Source organism: Microchirus variegatus (genome assembly GCF_963457635.1).
Source record: "Microchirus variegatus genome assembly, chromosome: 2".
NCBI classification, from domain to species: Eukaryota; Metazoa; Chordata; class Actinopteri; order Pleuronectiformes; family Soleidae; genus Microchirus; species Microchirus variegatus.
In genome coordinates this window covers 19,212,005-19,232,438 of record NC_139803.1, presented here as the reverse complement: position 1 = coordinate 19,232,438, position 20,434 = coordinate 19,212,005, and the positions used below count along the sequence as shown (strand labels likewise).

The 20,434-nt window shown below is 39.4% G+C and overlaps 1 protein-coding gene across 1 annotated transcript; it reads left to right on the top strand.

Annotated features, from left to right (window-relative positions):
- Positions 1-8,500: 8,500 nt before the first annotated feature.
- LOC310940461 (uncharacterized protein) lies at positions 8,501-20,233 on the top strand (the record flags this gene model as incomplete). Its single annotated transcript, XM_083905438.1, has 11 exons — positions 8,501-8,567; positions 10,464-10,592; positions 12,401-12,570; positions 16,787-16,875; positions 16,967-17,204; positions 17,289-17,357; positions 18,377-18,478; positions 18,706-18,810; positions 18,900-19,013; positions 19,764-19,970; positions 20,075-20,233. 11 exons carry the CDS (start codon positions 8,501-8,503, stop codon positions 20,231-20,233), a joined length of 1,449 nt encoding a protein of 482 aa, XP_083761564.1.
- Between the last annotated feature and the right edge of the window lie 201 nt (positions 20,234-20,434).

Sequence of the window (20,434 nt, the reverse complement as noted above, 5' to 3'; positions counted from 1 at the left end):
TGTGCAGGTCTAAATGAGTTCATCAGGGACCCTTCAGTTCATCCTACTGCTAGCCTAGTTGTTTCCCAGCCCCTTAGACAATACCTTTTATTCTCCAGTGCTGTGGGAACAGCTCAATTTTTAAATGGTGATCTCACTGACTCCAAGTCAGGAAGCGGTGATATGAATATCAGTGGTGCCTGGTGATTTTTTTTTAGTACAAAAAGCATTGGCAACGAATTTAACCCTAAATTTGCCACACGATTAATACGTCACACGGAGGCGCAGAACTGTTTACACACCGACAGGTTTATGACGGTTCATGCGCGTCCACGCCACAGCGAGCCTTCCACGTGTGAACAATAGTGGAGTGAATAAGCGGTGCGGGAAAGCTATAGTGTGAGCGACCACAGCTTGTATTTTGGACATGAACAGTTCGACTGAAATCTTCCAAAGTGTGGGAGAACTTTACAATGTATAAACCTAAAAAGTGTGTTAGCTGCAACCTTTGCAAAATAAAAAATGTCGTGGCACGGGAGCGCCACAGTGATGCACCTGAAAAGAAAACATGTACAGTACGGACATGCGACATTAGTCTCTCCTGTTTCTCGTTTGGTGGGTTAATTTATTCATTATCCAGCTTTAATTAAACTCACGTAATAAGCTGGTTAATGACTATGTATGACACACACACACACCACCGTTATTTTAAAAGATTCACTCAAAGGAAAATAAAAATACACAATAAAAAAACACTTTTCAGGCATTTGAATCTGAATTTGTGCAAACTTCTCTATCACTCTTTTGCTCGCATTTCGTTTGTTGCTTAATGGTGACGTTTGCCTGGGCGGGTCCGAGTTCTAAGCCAAAGCTTTTCTTCGATGAAACATCTTATTTTGCAGCGAGAGAGAAAGGTGTTTGGTGCTTCTTTTTCCATGATGAAAGATTTGAGAGCAAAAACATAGATTTGCAAGCAAATAATTAACTTGAGAGCGAGAAAATTAAATTAAATTAAAGTAAAAAATAAAATTGAGAGCAAAAAAATTGATTTTCAAGCAATAAATAAATACATTTGAGAGCAGAAGGGAATAGGTTGTAAGCTTGCAAGTTCAAAAGTTTTGCTCACAAATTCAAAAGTTGTGTTGCAACTGCACTTAATGGCGTAAGATACTGCACCTGAGAGTTTTCTTATCTTTTGCACTGCGAGGGTGTGTCTGTGTGGCGTGTCTCACTCTGACCAAAAGTTTAAAAGATGTGTAAACAGGAAATATGTCACTTGACTTGGTAACTTAGCAAAGCCACATTGCAATGTTGAACTGATTTGATTATTCCACTTTGAGTCTAATAACCTGACAGAGAAAGTGGGTGTAAACAGATTCAATTCAGTTCAATTCAATGTATTTGTATAATGCCAAATCACAACATACATTGTTTAAAGTTGCTGTACATAGTAAGGCAGAAACCTTTTCAACATTGTAGAGACCAGAGACACCCAACAATTCACACAAAGCAGGACGTGGAGGAAATTATTTAAAATGAATTAAACAATCAACTATGTGTTTTTTTTTTCTTATGCTTTGTTTGTTTTTCAGTTTCCAGAGGTCTACACAGCAGGAAGACGCAAGAGTGCCATGGCTCTGCGCTGGGAGGCGGGCGAGTTTACAAAAAATGACTGAAGAGGAACGAGTCAACAGTTTGCCATATTAGGACATTTAATGTCAGTGTTGTTCTCATTCAATTTACATTAATTATTGCAATTGTTTGTTTCTTTTTGTGACATAACAGACTGCTTCTGTGATGCTTTTCGTTCAGAAAATGTCTGTGGCCACATTTTGACACTTGATACTGGCCAGTTTCCAGGTATACCCCCACACTTGTCTTTATTATCTCTAAAGCAACATTCATATCTGGAAGGCTGCTGGTTTCAGCTGTTATTAGGCTACAGTGTCTACTATTTGTAGTTGTAATGTTTATTACAATATTTATTGAAACTGTGCCAACACACACTTAACCATTGAGACTAAATCGGGAATGAAGTACATTTTTAGTCATGGAAAATGGATAGGGTGTCAATCCTATAATTGGTGACAATCTACAACAATGTGCTATCACCTTATGTATCTTGCAATAATATTCAATAAGTACATACTGTACTTACAGGTGGATCATCTGTTGCCTTTTTGTCGAGCAGAAACTGAAACTGCCTGTATTATCTGCTTCCTGATTGGGCCCTAATTATACAGTAATCGCATGTCACTGAAAGAGTTGTTGATTACTATAATCAAGGTGTGTAGTTAAAAATAATAACACATGATACAAATTATTTGACCACAGTGATGATATATCACTTATATAAACTGTAACAGTGTTTTGTGCATATTGGCTCTCTAAGGATTCCTAGGAGATAAAGTTTCGTTTTGATTATTATTTAATGCCAGAGAGATTGCATCATAACAAATATTTGGAGTTAGAACTCTTAAAAGCTGGGGGCGATATACCAGTAGTAAGAGTAACATTGGTATATTTTTTGAAAGACATAAAGTCAGAGGTGGAGAGTAACGAAATACATTTACTCAAGTTACTGTATTGAATACTTTTCTTGTGTATTTTGTATTTTTTAAGTACAATTTAAAATCAGGATTTTGTATTTTACTTGAGTACGTATTGACTCAAGTATTGTACTTAGTTAATTTATAAATCCTATCCGTTACTGAGTAAAAATAAAAATGAAGACCTACAGGGGGAAAATATACACCAGAACCAGACGAATGATGATGTGATTAGCACCAGCACTGGAGCGTGAACATAGAGGGCGTGCGTCAAAAGTGATGTAATATCCTGTGTCGCGCCTGGCGCGTGAGCTCCAAAATAGTTTTGGATTTCTGACCCCTTGTCATATTTCTACTACCCTCACACCCCACGCTAAGTAACTAAGTAACTTTTACTTTAAGTACATTACAAATGAACTACTTTTTACTTCTACTTGAGTACATTTTCAGATGACTACTTTTACTTCTACTTGAGTAATATTTCATCAAAGTATTGGTACTTTTACTTGAGTACAATATTTTAATACTTATTCCACCTCTGCATACAGCACTGTGCAAAAGTTTCAGGCACCACCAATTCTGCTGTTTTTTCTTTCTGTCAAATTCTGTGATCGTTGGAATTTGGAATGAAGTGATGCTACTTAAAGCTGGTCTTATATATTAGCGAGCTGTCCATGAGTTCAACTTGTGCAACATGTGTATGTAATGCTCAAGCATGTCTTGAATAAACCTGGCGTAAGACATTTTTCACAGCAGATATTTATTTAAATGAAATAGTAGGACAAACACAGGATTTACCAGTAACATTGATTTAAGTTCCACTCCAGTATTAACAGAGCTGTGTTCAAGTGTAAGGGTAGATCATGCTAAATACTTGACACCTGTGGAGGCTGTTTATTTAATTTTTTAAAAACAAAAAACTGCATACTCTATTGTCATTATAGCATTGCTAAAAAAAACTAACAAATCTAATGGTGGCCTAAGACTTCTGCACAGTACTTGATGTAGTTGAGACAATATCGCCATACCGGTATATTATATATTATTTTTGTGTTGCCTTGCAGACGCTATTTTATAAGGCCAACAGCTTCTGTCTGAGCCTACAATAGTGATGGGAACGGCAGTTCATTTGAGTGAACTGAATCCCTAGAATCCGTTTATTATAATGATTTGTTCAAAAGATTTGTTCACAGAATCGTTCAGTGCTTAGCAGGAGCCTACATCCAAATCACATCCTCCAGGAGTGAGTGAGAGCGGCAGATAGTTCTTCTTACTAGTCCCTCCCCGTTCGGCTCACGTTGGCTGGCGCCGCTTGCTGAAAATTCACGAGTGAGTGACGGCGTCGGCGAACGACTTCATGAGTGATTCACAGAGCGCGCCAGTTCCACTCCCGGCCGCCTCGCTTGCTGCTGAGCTCAACTGAAATAAGAAAGGAACGAATCAGTTCATGAAGTGATCCCATTTGTTTCGTTCACTCAAAAGATCAGTTCTTTCTAACGAATCGTTCATGACCGACACAACATTAGCCTGCAAGCTGAGTTCAGCTGCTCAATCCCACCCCTCTCAAAGCGTTTTGCTTCATGTGCATCTGCGCAATATCATAGCCCATGATTTCTGAAAATATACTACGTCAACTAGTGATATCAGCACAAGGACTGTTGAGGAATATTTTGATTATTTGGCTCTGTCCATGTCCTTTCAAAGAGCAAGACTGAATATAGGAGCTCAGTTTCTCGGCTGAGACACAAATAGAAACGTTTACTTTTGAAAACAGAAGGCAAGTCCATTTTAATAAAAACATTATTTATTTATTTATTATTTATTAGACAAACCAGATCAAGATGACGTGCTGCAGCCACATCGTGACCATTCATGTGACTCCTTTAGTGTTTCCACACATAGCTTAAGATAACTTAAGATATTCGCACAACGATGTTTCTTCCTGTTCCTCTTCTATCTAGGTTTGTAGTGGGGTTGGGCTAATCCAAAATAGTGAAAACAATAAGGGTGCACTGAAAACATCCTCCTGATGATATTAACCATAGACTGTATGAAATTAACATGGCATAAAATTTACCAATCAGAATTTTCTTTGTTTGTTTGTTTGAAATATTGTTATATTATGTGGCCAGCCATGGCAAAACTGGGAACAAGTAGGCTGAGGGACTTTTTGAGTTTCTGAAAGTGTTATTTCTAAGCTTTCCAACAATGTTAAACACATGTAAATCAGAGTGTGTGCAAAACAGAGCCAGCCTGAGGCATAAGCAAACTAAGCAGCTGTTTGGGGGCCCCCTGGTGACCAGGTGTGGGAGGACAAATATGTTATCATTACTTTTAAATTGTATCAACATAGATATATTAATATATGAAAAGTGTTAATGATGTTTTTTTTTTTTTCAATTCAAGTCCAGTATCACCACAAACAGTGTTTTACTTTGAATATGAAAGTGCAAATTAAAAATAGGCCATGTGATTTACAAAAAAAACAAAACAAAAAAACAAGAGTGACACATGTTTTAATCCCTGTATGTGACTTCGAAGGAACACTAACGTAATGTAGATTTACAACGTGTCTGACAACTCACCCCATAAGAAGACAGAAGTTGTATAAGAGGTTCAGGGTGCTGGCGTCATATCATCATCTCAGAAGTAACTACTTTGTCTGTTCCTCAAGGTGTCCAGTTATTCTCATGTCCAGCTCTCTTTCGGTCAGAAAATAATCCATCTGTTTGTTGTTTTTGTGACGAAGTTTGCTAACGTTTATGCTAACACGTTAGCATAGTCAGTTAGCTTAAATGCTAATGCTTACAAATCCACTCACATAGCAGAAGTGAGATCTGTGTTGGTCTCTGTCTTTGCTAAAAAATACAGACACAATTTAGTTCTTCTGCATTTTCCCTAGTCCATCTTCATTCAACGGTGAACACACACAGCTCCACAGCAGCAGTGAGGAGCCTCCGCTGCCTCGGCTGCATATTAAGCAGCCATGTGTTTTCTCAATGCGGAACAGCTGATTGGCCCAAAAAAACAACAAAAGCTCTGGAATGTGATATCGCCACACCCTAACGAGGAATCTATTCACAGCGATCAAACAATCCTAATACAAATCAAATACAAATATGGTTTTAAGACCCACAATACTGTGAAACTTTAACTTGGACAATTTTGAAAAAAATGCAAATCCCTCATTTTGAAAAAAAAAAAAAAAGGTCTTTGTCTACTCTGTTTGCGCTGGGCTGACTTGTTCCCTCTTTTGCGTGGCGGGCCACATATCCTATATCCCCATTCGAACAAAAAATATTGAGATATGAGTTTTTGTCTATAACACCCAGCCCTATTATTGGCGTCACGTTTGGTTAGCAGAAACAAAAAAATAAAAAACGTCAGTGTATAGATCTCCAAACCTTGACGTCACATAATCAAGGTAATGCCTTCAAAACACCCTCTGGCAGGAAACAATGCAGTTCATCCCATAGATCTATACAGTAGACAGCACATACATCAGACAGTGTCAGACAACTTGTCTTTTCGCTGGCTGTCTCTTCACTGGCTGTTTTCATCATACAAGTGAAGATGGTGGATAGATGTTGTGCCCCGGGATGCCAAAACTGTCATAGACAGGGTAAGGAGAGAATTGTACTGGATCCCCAGTGTAATGTAAATAAAATTGATGTGTAAAAATTGTTGTGCAGACTTGTATGTAAGAAAGCCAGAGCAACTATGGAAATGAAATCAAATTAACATAAAGTGAATAAGCCACATGATCTCCAAACACAAGCGGAGAATGACAATGGCAACAAGGACAGCATCAGTGAATGCCAGCGCAAGAGAGAGGTGTGATTATAACATTGTTTTCCCAAAGTAGCATATTGGTTGTCTACACAGAAACGCAAGGGTGGCATTTTGAGATGTTCCCACTATGGGACCTGTTTTTAGAAAATTGTGTTTCAGTACTGTACCATTTCTGTGTGGCTAAAATGCTGATTCGATAAAAAAAACTTTAGTGGGTTTAATTCAAAGTCTGAGTGACCAAATTTTCAAAAGAGGTTGGCTGTGGCTCAACAGGTAGACCGTGTCACCTTTCAACTGGAGGGTTTCAGTTCCTGTAGTCTACATGTTAATGTTAATTGCTTTTAGCGCCTGTGCTAGCTATGAATGGGTTTGAATGATGTGTGATATAAAGAATGTGGCACAACATTGCCTGTGACTATTGCATTTAAAAAAGTTCATCCTAATGTATAAGACGATTATCTGCTGTCTTATAGTAAACTCAAAAGTGCTTGGAAGACAGTTTTGCTGAGTGTTGGCCATATATTGAACTATTTGCTCAACTTTTCTGGACTTTGTAAATGTACATCAGGTTCAAAAACATATTTTGATGTTATTGTATGTCTTTAATAAGTAGATGCTTCATTGCTAAGTGTGTATTGTATTTTCGTACTGTGCTTTTTCCTGCTGTAAATTATGTTTCAGGGTCAAGTACAGAGGGGTAATGAAATGAAGGCATCTGCGCAATATACAAAACACAGTATACACAGATTGTCACTATTGCTTTAATGAGAATGCATTAAAATATGAATTTTGGTTTCAGGACATTTGAGAATCATTTGACTTGTCTCCATATGAACCTGTGGTCAGACAATCCAAGAGCAGTGCTGCCTTAGTACTTAACATTAGAACCAATGAGACAACATAGAATGTTGACATCCTTCATCTTAAATGTCATGTCAGTGCTTACACACACAGGTGAAAATATATTTTATTCTTTATATAAAAGCCCTATAAAATAATATTTACTTATATAGAGTGAGACTAAAGTATACTTGTACATGTGCAATCATATTCTGACAGGACTGTCAGAGAAGATTCTGCAATTATTCCATTCTCATGATGTGACAGGGCATGTAGGATTAATTTTAATTACTGATACTATGTACTTTTTTGTGTAGTTCACACAAAGATTAATTCTGCAATCACAGGCTACATGTTTTTTTCTTAAATAAAAACAGATTTTAAAAAGGCAGTATTTCATACAATTCACAAAGCATTTATTTACAGTTACCCTTAAAGCAGCTGAGATGATCTCCATACTTTCCTGACCTTAGATTTGACTGACCTTGAAAATTGTTTTACGCTTCATGTTTGTATGCTTCATTGTTAAAGCAGAGCTTACAATTCTCAACGATTTCTTGCTGATGTTTGAAAATTTCTGTGAAATGCCCATGCCTGTACATTTGAGATTGGGGTATTCGCTATCTTCATGCAAGTACTGAAGAGATCAGTGAAACAATAAAAGAATAAATGTATGAAAATATTGGCTGGCTTCTTTTATTTGGTTGATTACCACACTTTTGTATTTTATAGTTTAACCTGAGAAGGACAGAAAGGGTCAAACTGGTAAAATGTTAAAATATTTTTTCAAACAGTTCAACGGTTTACCATAATAACTATACTGCATAGATAGACAGACAGACAGACAGACAGACAGACAGGTTGATTGATTGGTTGATCAATTGATCGATCCCAGACTGGGAAATTGTTGAGTGAGTGTGCAGTCTTACCATTAGATTTGTGTGAACATGCACCTAGCTCGCTAGCTCGCTATTAGCCATTAGAACGCAAACACAGTATGACAAAAAATATATCCAACATGTTCAACACAAAGAAAAGTTAACAAACACAGAAACATAATCTCACTCTGCCCAGAACACGTTGCCTCTAACTGTAAGCCGATATCAGGTTGTGTGGTCCGTCTGTGGGTCCGGTCCAGTTCGTTGGAGCCGCAGAGTGTGGACGGGCCGTTATTTGGCTCACAGCAGTCAGCTGTTGATCCTCTTTGTCTCTGAGTGGAAGCAGTTCAGGCACCAGATATGGAGGGATGCGTCGGCTGAGGTGCGATCCCCACGGGCAGAGGGGTGGAAGCTGGCGGCTTCTTCAAAAAGGGCATTGTTCGTGCAGCACGGGAGAGCCGCATGCCGGAGGCCATGGCCGGAGCCATGAGGCAGCAACAACAGCGAAGGAACAAGAGAGAGAACAAATGTGTGTCTCTTGGTTTTATATGACTGACCAGTCGAGGGCCATAAAACAGAGACGGCCAATGAGACTTAAAAGATCCTGCCCCACGGAGACTCTCCAGTCATAAAACAAGGAATGTTACACAATGAGGGCAATACAGGACTTGGTCAAATCAGGCTTTTGTCTGCCTACAGGCCTTAATCAATCAATCAATCAATCTTTATTTGTATAGCCCACAGTTTACAAAACATAATTTGTCTCACTGGACTAGGGTTGGTAACATCCTCAGTCCTTAGACCTTCGACCAGGGTAAGGAAAAACTACCAGGGAAAAAACCCTTATAACAGGGAAAAGGGTAGAAACCTTAGGGAGAACCACAGGTGAGGGATCCACTCCCTGTACGGACAGACGTGCAGTAGATGTTACCCAAAACATAAAATACACAATGACAAGAGTAAAAAGTGAAAAAGTCTTTAAATGCCAGGATCCATCTGGATCACTGGGTTTATCACAGTCTGTAGTGAAGACTGTTGTGGTCAGAGACTTGAAGATGACGGAGTTCTCTTTCCTGTCCTGACCTCATGTCGTTCACTGGTGTCAGCAGAACTGAAAGAGATTAAACATCAGTTAGAGATGTGCTACATGTGGATTTATGTGCTACATCTCATGGGGGTACATCGGGTAAGTGGTGAGGGATGAAAAATCGAGGACGGGGTAGAGAAAGTGCGGCTCGTGCAAAGTCTGTGTGCTCATTCTAAGTGCATGATGGGAAATTCCCCCAGCAGTCTAAGCCTATGGCAGCATAAGATAGACTATTCTAATCAGGACATACCTGATCTAGCTTCGACTATAGGCTATGTTAAAGAGGTAGGTTTTCAGTCTCACCTTAAAGGCAGAGACCAAGTCAGACTGGTTCCACAGGAGAGGAGCCTGGTAGATAAATGTTCTACCACCGATTCTACTTCTAGTTATTTTAGGAATAACCAGTAGACCTGAGTTCAAGGAGCGCAGCGGTCTATTCGGTTGATATAAAGTGATTAAGTCACAAATGTAAGAAGGTGCCTGATTATTCAGGGCCTTGTATGTAAGTAGAAGTATTTTAAAATCTATTCTACTTTTCACTGGGAGCCAGTGAAGAGAAGCCAAGACAGGAGTTATATGATCACTTCTTCTGGTTCCAATCAGTATCCGTGCTGCTGCATTCTGGACAAGTTGAAGGCTTCTCAAGGACTTACTAGGACTTACAGAGAACGTTATTGTTAGGGCACCACCTTGACAACCAGCTGTTGAATGATAACATGCGACTATACATGTCATCACTCGTTCTATTAGGCAGAGGTCCAGAGAAACATACGGTGTCCGACATCGTCTTGGCAAAAATCGTCTTGAATAACGATTTTATTGAACCGATGATTAGCTTTAGCCAGCAGCTTCAAATGAGATTCTATGTCGCCCGCTCTGGCCCCAGGAATGCAATGGACTGTGGTCGCTGGAGTCGAAAACTTCATGTTCCGTAAAATAGAGTCACTGATAACTAGAGTCGTTTCCTCAGCGGGTGTGTCGCTGAGTGGGGAAAATGTGTTCGAAACGTGGGTCGGCCGATGGCTAGCTGGGGGCTTTGGTTTAGAGCTACGCTTCCCACCGCGGACAGTCACCCACTCTCCCTGATTTCCCGGCTGCTCGGGAACTACTGAGGTGGCTGTAGCTAACTGTGAGGTAGCGGTGGCTGCAGTTGCTACCGGGCTCGCAATCCTAGGCGAAGGATAGCTAATGCTAGAGACTAGAGGACTAGCTTCTACAGTGCGGAGCCGCGCTTCTAGCTGGCTAATCCTCGCCTCCATGTCCAGAAACACACTACATTTAATACACGGCCCGACCTTGCGACTCCCTGCCCTGGTCTCGTGCGGGGTGGACTTGCAGCTGGCCCTGGGACTGGCGGCTGCAGGTCTCTCCTGGCCCGGGTGGCCGGTGGACGCTCCACGTGCCTGGGTTACTGGCGGCCTTCTCCCGGGGAGCTGGGGGGCGGCGACACGGTTCTCACCACTCCAAGTGACAACCTCTGCACATACATATACATGGATGCGCAAATACACAGACATACAGATACACATTTTGGTTCATGATAGAGCCAATAAAAACTGATACAGCCATTGTAAACTAGATCACCTTTTCTATATGTGATTGTTAACAAATACTAATGGTACTGCACTTATTCAAACGCATATCAGTGATGTTAATGTTACAATGTTATCATTTTTTCCTTATTGTGTTATGCAACTAACTTCTATCCAGTGTCTCTCTCTCTCTCTCTCTCTCTCTCTCTCTCTCTTTCTCCCCATCTATCTCCCTTGTCTGTTTCACTGGTGTCAGCAGAACTGTAAGAGATTAAAAATCAGTTAGAGATGTGCTACATGTGGATTTATGTGCTACATCTCATGGGGGGACGTCGGCTAAGTGGTGAGGGTTGAGAAATCGAGGACGGGGTAGAGAAAGTACGGCTCGTGCAAAGTCTGTGTGCTCATTCTAAGTGCATGATAGGAAATTCCCCCAGCAGTCTAAGCCTATGGCAGCATAAGATAGACTATTCTAATCAGGACATACCTGATCTAGCTTCGACTATAGGCTATGTTAAAGAGGTAGGTTTTCAGTCTCACCTTAAAGGCGGAGACCGAGTCAGACTGTCTGACTGAAAGCGGAAGTTGGTTCCACAGGAGAGGAGCCTGGTAGCTAAATGTTCTACCACCGGTTCTACTTCTATTTATTTTCGGAATAACCAGTAGACCTGAGTTCAGGGAGCGCAGCGGTCTATTCGGTTGATATAAAGTGATTAAGTGAAGGTGCCTGATTATTCAGGGCCTTGTATGTAAGTAGAAGTATTTTAAAATCTATTCTACTTTTCACTGGGAGCCAGTGAAGAGAAGCCAAGACAGGAGTTATATGATCACGTCGTCTGGTTCCAGTCAGTATCCGTGCTGCTCCGGTCTGGACAAGTTGAAGGCTTCTCAAGGACTTACTAGGACATCCAGACAGTAAGGAGTTACAGTAATCCAGCCTGTGGGTTATAAAGGTGTGGATAAGTTTCTCAGAGTCTTGTCTTGATATAATATTTCTAATTGTCTTGATGTTGCGAAGGTGGAAGAAGGCTGTTCTACATATATGCTTAATGTGTTCATCCAGTGATTAATCCTGATCAAACAGGACTCCTAGGTTCCTTACTGTAGTGCAAGGGACTGGAGTGTTACTGCCTAGGTTTAGAGCTCTACTTGAAAGTGGTGCTCTTATATCTTTTGGCCCGAGGACCATGACCTCAGTTTTTTCATCCACGTCTGTATGTCTATAAGACAATCCTGGAGTTTAATAGATGGGTTTGGGTCGTCCGGTCGTACAGATACATATAGCTGGGTGTCGTCTGCATAACAATGGAAATGTATATTGTGTTTCCTGATAATGTTGCCTAATGGCAGCATGTACAGGGTAAAAAGAATAGGGCCGAGCACGGAACCCTGAGGAACTCCGTAGTTAACCTTAGTGAGTATGGAGGATTCCTCGTTTACACCAACGAACTGAAATCTGTCCGATAAATAGGACTTGAACCAGACAAGTGCTGATCCTTTAATCCCAACATCTTGTTCTAGTCTATGTAGCAGGATCTCATGATCTATCGTATCAAATGCTGCACTGAGATCCAGCAGGACCAGTATCGAAGCCAGTCCTTTTTCAGAGGCCATAAGAATATCATCTTTTACTCTAAGTAGTGCAGTCTCTGTTCTATGGTGGGTTCTAAACCCAGAGTGGAACTTTTCAAATACGTTATTGCTTATGTGTGAGTGCATGAGCGCATGTGTGTAAATGTGCAGGTGTTGTCATTAGATGTGGTTGGAATCTGAGTGGGGGGCCGAGTCATTGTCCGACCAACCCCCAGACGCGAGCCAATAAGGACCTCGACGCCCGGGACACCCAGCAGCCGTGCAGGGCAGGAGCAGCCCGCAGCCCCAGCCCCCCCAGCACGAGGGCATATAGCATGCATGTAATTATCTGCTTTGTCTTCATTACAGTTTAAGCAGGTGTTTGATTGTGAATACCCCATACTGAACATTCTTTGTCCTGTGTAGTGTAGTCTGTGTAGAACTTTGTATTGTATGAATTGTAAGTCTGGGGCTTTAATCATTTTGAACATGTTAGCTGATATTTGTCTCCAAAAAGTTTCGTCTGGGCTGATACCTAGGTCCGTCTCCCATTTTGTAGTTGGTAAGGAGATTATTGTGTCATTTTCTGTCAGTAGAGCATACGTTTTTGATAATATTCTGGGAGATGTGAGGTTTAGAAATTGATTTATTATTGGAGGTAGTTCTAGTTCCCATTTACTAGTTCTAAACCTTGTCCGAATTACAGATTTAATTTGCAGGTACTCAAGAAAATTACTACTGTGGATGTTATATTGGTCCACCAGGTTCTGGAATGGGATGAATGTGTTATGTTCGAGTATTTGTTCTAAGTACCTTATTCCTTTTTCGTGCCATGTTGGGAAGTTTAACATTACTTTATTTTGCAGAATGTCAGGATTATTCCAGAATGGGGTGAGTTTACATGGTATATGTGAGGACCTAGTGATTTTAATAAATTCCCACCAGGCTGAGAGGGAAGTACTTATAGTAATACTTTTAAAACATTGGTACTGTTTAATGGTTGTACTGATGAAAGGTAGATCACAGATTTGGATAACTGTTCAGTGGGTCGGGTTTTATCCATTTTTGGACATACTGTAGTTTATTAGCCAGGAAGTCATTATGAAAGTCTGGAAGTTCTAATCCTCCATACTTTTTTGCTTTTTGGAGGGTTTTTAGACTGATGTGTGCTGGTTTATTTTTCCACAGGAATTTTGTGGTAGCTGAATCTCATGATTTAAACCAGGTTGGCGAGGGTTGGGTGGGGATCATAGAGAAGAGGTAATTAATTTTTGGTAAGATCATCATTTTTATAGTGGCGACTCTACCCATAAGTGATATGGGTAAAGCGGTCAATCGTTGGAGATCATTTTCAATTGTTTTAAGTAGAGGTGTATAATTTAGTTGAGTCAGGTCTAAGATCCTAGAGGATAAACTAATTCCCAGGTATTTAATGTTGCCTGATTTCAAGGGAGTCGGTATAGATGTTTTGAAGTCGGAGTTGATTGGTAGAATAGTTGATTTTGTCCAATTAATTGAGTAATCTGAGACTGCTGAGAATGTATTGATGAGTGAAATAGTACCAGATATAGTGTTTTGTGAGTTTTGAAGGAAGGTTAATACATCATCCGCGTATAGGCTCATCTTGTGGTGCAGATTTTCTGTTTGAATACCTTTGATATTTCCATCTTCTTGAATTGCGGCTGCAATCGGTTCTATAAATATGGCAAACAGTGAAGGGGAGAGTGGACAACCTTGTCTGGTGCCCCTCTGGAGCTTGAAGCTTGGAGATGTTTGAGCGTTTGACCTGACCAAGGCTCTGGGTGAACTATGAAGAATTTTGATCCAGGATACGAAGTTTTGTTTGAATCCAAATGTATCCATTATAGCAAGGAGGAATTTCCAGTTTACTCCATCAAATGCTTTTTCTGCATCCAGTGACATAATTGCTGATTCAAGTTTATTGATTGTGCAATAGTCTACTATATTAATTATCCTGCATGTATTATTTGTTGAGTGTCTGCCCTTAATAAATCCTGTCTGGTCTGGGTGAATTATGAAGGGGGTTATTTTTTTTCGTCTCCTCGCTAAGGCTTTGCAGATGATTTTAAGATCTGCATTTATGAGTGAGATTGGGTGGTAGCTGGATGCGAGTGTGGGGTCTTTATCTGGTTTAAGGTGGAGACAGATATGTGCTGTGTTTATACTTGGGGGAGAGTGCCACTTTCCTTAATTTCCATTACCATTTTATGAAATATGGGTGCCAGTATGGGCCAAAGCGTTTTGTAGAATTCCTTTGGGAATCCGTCTGGTCCTGGGGCTTTCCTGTTTGGCATGTGGTGGAGGGCATCATAGAGTTCTACCATTGAGATGGGAGATTCTATGGTGTTGATCAGTTTTTTATTTCTAAAAAAAAAAGTTTTATGTATATGTTTTTCTCATTTCACTTCCCCAACTTAGACTACTGTTCTGATCCATCACACAAAATTCAGATTAAAAAAACATTGAACTAAATGCTGTAACATAACAAAAAAGGTAAAAATCCAATTGCGGTGAATACTTTTGCAAGGCACTTTACTTTCCCATTGCTTATTCTTTCCTTTGATTCCTTTGATTACTTAAAAATATACTGCTATAATATAGCTAAGTGTCAAACATTTGGGAACAACTATTGTGGTGAAACGATTGCTACAATACATCACAGGCTGTAACTCGTCAAATTTAATTTCCATCCATCCATCCATTATCTACCGCTTTATCCCCCTTCTTCTCCAAATAAGGTGACCATGCCGTTCAAGCAGGTGGATTGATACTGATGCAAATTACTGATGTTGTGTTTTATGTTTAAATTATCTAATCTTTTTTCTAATCTTAATAGCAGTAATATTTGGCTTAGTGTAACAGACAAGTACATACACACAAGTGATTGGAGTCACATGACTGTTAGCAGACACTGAATGAATTTGATATTAATGTGACTTAAACTTCATGAGGCAATTCATGTCATATACACCACATTAATGGCAATGACATATCAGAATATAAATAGTATTTATAGTGAGGCAGATAATTTGTTGTTGATAATTGTGCATTTTATGATACAAAAAAATTAGATGTGGAGGCGCCATGTATTTTCGATATTTTGGTGGCCATTTTCCAAGATGTATTTAGATTTAATTGCAAATTTACATTACATGTCATTTAGCTGACGCTTTTATCCAATCAATATCAATTCACACATCTGAGAAAGGGCCTTGCCTAAGGGCCGACACTGGGTATTAGTGCGGGTAGCTGACCTGCCCTGACCGGGACTTGAACCCCTAGATTACAATAGATAATATGTGTGATAGGAGCATCACATTTGGTACAGTTATAGCCAAAGACATGGGGAATATGTGGAGGGCTGAAGACTTTTTCAAGATGGCCACCAGTGACAACTGTTTATAGATAAGATATAATAGAGTTCACATTAACAATGAATAATATGTAATATTAGCATCAAATTTTGCACAGTTATGGCCAAAGAGACAAGAAAAGAAAAAACACAGATATGGACCCTGATAAATGATCAATATGGTGGCCATTTTCCAAAATTTCAATTTCCATATATATATATATATATATATATATATTTATATATATATGTGTGTATATATATATATATATATTTATATGTATATGTATATATATATATGTGACAAATTGTACCAAAATTGACGCTTGTGTCATAAAATGCTATTATATATTCTCTGGTTCTATAGTACTGATTAACCATCAACAAGTGAAATACGGTATCGATACATTCAATCACTCTGTGGATAACATGCTTGCACTAATACGTATAGTCACCAACTACAGTATTAGTTATACCTGTTAGCCTATTTATTATTTAAATTAATTAACCAATGAGCCAGTGACATCGATGAATTGCATAGACTGCAGCTACAAGACAGAAGGTTCGGAATAATGTAATCTTGGTATTCTGACCATGACATGAGTGCAGCTTTAAATAGTTTTTATGTATTTAAAACATTTAAAAAAATCCAGAGATAGAAGTTCCTCTGGATATATAAATATATTTATACATATTCTTGTATTTGACCAGGTCACATTTTAAAGAGAGAGACATGGGCAAGAAGGCAGTGTGACAATGTTACAGACAAAATAAATGATCACAATATCCAGTCAATATACTCTACATTAAAAGTTTAATGTAGATCGGTGCAACTTTAAAAAAGCTGTGCGCTAATCCAGGTGTAATTACCCACACTCTGCAGTTTAATCATTAAAAACTTATTTTAGAATATAGCAAAAGTGTTGACCATGTTGAGTCTGGTAAATGTACATGAATGTTCATCGAAAAAGTTTCAGATTGAGGAGAGACTTATATAAAAAGTAAATCAATGAGAAAATCGCTGCTCATACAAAAATGCCAGGGTAGCAACAGAACACAATATGCATAGGTGCTTATATAGTGCTATACTGGACAGCCAATACTACTGTGCTGACATCTTGTGGCAAAGACAATCACCTACACCCTTTCTGCAGGTTACCCATGGTCTGTTGTCGTTTCCACAGAAACAGTCTCTTGTTACCTGGTGCAGGTGCAAGTGCAGGCAAACATCAGAGCAGGAAGGACAGAAAACAATCATGAACACTTTCTCCAGGTAGGAATTACTACTTTTATGTTTCAATTATCTAATCATGCAATGAAAACACCAAAACAACGCATTTTACTTTTCTACTGATATGTGTTAGCTGGGATGTTCAGGTGAAGAGCTTGGAGCAAACAGTGAAACACGCTGAAAAGCACCTGGGTGAGATCTGCTCCCTGTTGGGCTCTTACACCAGGAAGACAGCGAAGCTGAGAGACAAGGCAGACTTGCTGGTGGCTCAGATCTTTGACTTCTCCATCACAGAAGGACCTGAGCTCCAGGTCGGACTGAGGAACCTGGCAGAGGATCTGGCCATGGTTCAGGATTACAGACAGGCTCAGGTCAGGAACTTTGCTTGTATTCATTCTACACTGTAATCTCTCTCTTTAACACATGATTGTGTTAATGATTGACTACTGTTCCAGGTAGAGAGACTGGAGACGAGAGTTGTTGCTCCTTTAAAAGGGTATGGAGACATGATCAAAAATAAAAAGGTGAGTTTGGATGTGTGCTTTATATATCTGCAATGGGTTAGTCACTTGCCATAAGATTTCTATATTTGAATTCAAGTAATAAATGACATTTTTAAAGTTGTGACTGTATGATAAAGGATGAATTACTGAATGGACCTACAGGGCCCTGAAGCCCAAGCCTCTGCACTACTGTCCTGATATATTTGCTACTATGTTATTCCCTGAACCCAACTAACACTGGTGATCTTATGTGATATATCTTAATAGGGCCATTCAATCATATACCACAGGTTATGCAATTCATCCCATTCATCCCAATATTTTAATATCACTATTATGTGATGTCTTCATAAGGCCCCTAAGGCTATGGTATCCACCCGTGATCTTGACGAGGCCCTCAGGCAAATAACAAAGATGAAGTTATGCGATATGTCGAATAGAGCCCCTCACTCATATAATAATTTTTTATAATTATTATTATTATATTATTACTCGCCAGCCTGACAAAAACACAACTAGGTAGTGATAGACTTTTTCTTTTGTTTTACTTTTTTAATTTGCATAACCTTTGATTTGTACCACTTTCAATTTGTGAGGGCATACAGTGGGGCCCTCACAAGTCTGTGGCCAGGGCCCCACTGGATCATAATCCGTCCCAGTATAGGAGGTACTGACTCAGTCTATGATGAATATGGTTGCTTCTTTATGCATCATTATGGCCTTTTATAACTAAGAACATAAATTTGTAACACTCATGCACCAAAGTCCATCGAGAAAGGGCAAAAGTGTGTGAACTATTTCCCTAAATGAGTAAATAATGATAGAAACCACATTTAAACCATACCAAGTCAAAACATTGCTTTCTGTACAGAATGGACAATGTAATATGTCAAAGTCAAGTTTTCACAAAAGTAAAATAGCAACATTTTTGTAGTTGACCAGACTGTCAGTCTCAAAAATAAGTATGAGTGAATACAGGTGTATTTAATTAGTTATTATACATGACTGCACAACCTGTCCTGACAGTGTGTGTCTTTCAGGTAGATCTGAAGAAGTTTAACACTGATCTTAACAGAGAGATGAAGGAGCTGGAAAAACTGGGCAGAGTCAGACTGAGGAACCCTGCTGACCGACAGAGCATTGTATCCTTTATCCCTAACCCTAACCCTCCATTTCCCTCTCATTGCCCCTTAAAAACTATATGCAAAATTACATTTGGATTATTTTTCTTGACTAAAACTCTTAGTCTCAGGTTAAGTACATGTTTCATGATTATTTCACAAATATCATCACATCATTTACCCTTTTAGCAGCTCATGCAGATGGTGAGGGTTAAAGCTTTGTTAGTGCTTTCTGTGTTTAATAACAGGCTGAAGTAAGTGCCCAGAAAGCTTCCAACAATGCTCAGCGCAGTGTCAAACAACTCGAGGAGACCATCACAGACTTCCAGAGACAGAAACTAGAGGACATCAAAGTCAGTGTCTCACAAATACACATACTGTAATAATTAAAGTGAAACATCAATGCAAACTATAAACAATCTTTGCTGTATTTGTTTGGCAGAGGATTTTCATGGACTTCATTACAGTGGAGATGCTCTTCCATGCTAAGGCTCTGGAGGTCTATACACACACACACCACAACCTGGAGGCCATGAACATTGAAAAGGATCTTGAGGTATTTTGTGCAAAAGACTCAGCTGCAAACACTTAACATAGATGTGTCATTATTGATGTAACTGTAACAAACACTAACTGCTCACCACCAAACAGCAGATAATAATAATAATAATAATAATAATAATGAGCCAGTCATATGTCATATGAAAAACTGCTTCTTCACTGCTCTCATATGTAAACAGATAGATTCCAAATAAAACAGAAACAAGGAACTGCACCTATACCTGGTGCTACACTGTTTGCATGCACATATTTGTACATAACTATCCCACCGCCTGCTTTATTTAAAAAATAAATAAATCATTTATGTGCATGACAGAGAAAGATATATGTCTTCAAATTACTGTTTTCAGCTGCCTACATTTTTCTTTGCATTTCCAACCCAAAAATGTAGCTGGATGTGTTTAAATAATTTATTTGGTAATGCAGGTGTCAAGGTGCCAAATTGTGAATGAAGTGGTTGCAGCAATATAACGTTTACTTCATTTCTAATGTCACATCATGGTAATTTTACAACATGTGTACCTGCAAAGAAATCACGTTTGGTATATGATCATTTCTGCTCGTGTAATGAAACATATTGGGAGACGAGGGTAACTCAGTGGTAGAGCAAGCCGTTTCAATTAATTGTTTCAATGAGGTGAATTTTGCTTGTGCTTTACAAATAAAATACATCTATACTGTATAAAAACTAAAATCTCCCTTGCTCTGTTTTTGAATAAATCTGTCTCTGTCTTCTTGTCGGCAGCTGTTCAATGGACGTCTGAAGTTGTCTGACTCTCTGCCTGGACATCTGGAAACTCCACTGAGCACCCATTCTTCTACACTCATGAGCCACTATCCAAGTTCTCCTGTGTCCTCTACCAAAGGCCAGAGCCTCAGGCCCATGCTGGCTCCTCCTACTGGACAAAACAGAACACTACAACACAGCCAGTTCCCTGAGAGAGCTTGGAGGGTGAGCACAATATTTGTTTCCATTGAGCCAGATTGTTTGTAAAGGTTGAGGCAGAAAATTGCTGTCATGTCAACCTGACAATTATCACCTGAATTCATTTGCAGGCTCGCAGCGTCTTACAACGCCAGCGAGGCATGGAGGAGGAGGAAGAGGAGGAGGAAGAAGAGGATGAGCTGTATGAATCAGAACTGGAGGAGGATCAGTACACCACCAGGCAGTCTTATGCTGTTCAATACGCCCAGATGAGCAGATGGCAGCAGTAACAAACATATACCAATACGTTGACGCAGATAGTTCTAGACAGTGCTGATCAGTGAAACATAGCGGTGGCATAGTGCTATATGTTTGTTATCATTATTGCTGGCTCTGAGATGCAGCTTTACATAAAATGATATAATATAATACAATATAATTACATATTGTGTTCTTTTAAAATGTAAAATAAAGTGAATACAAGCCATGTG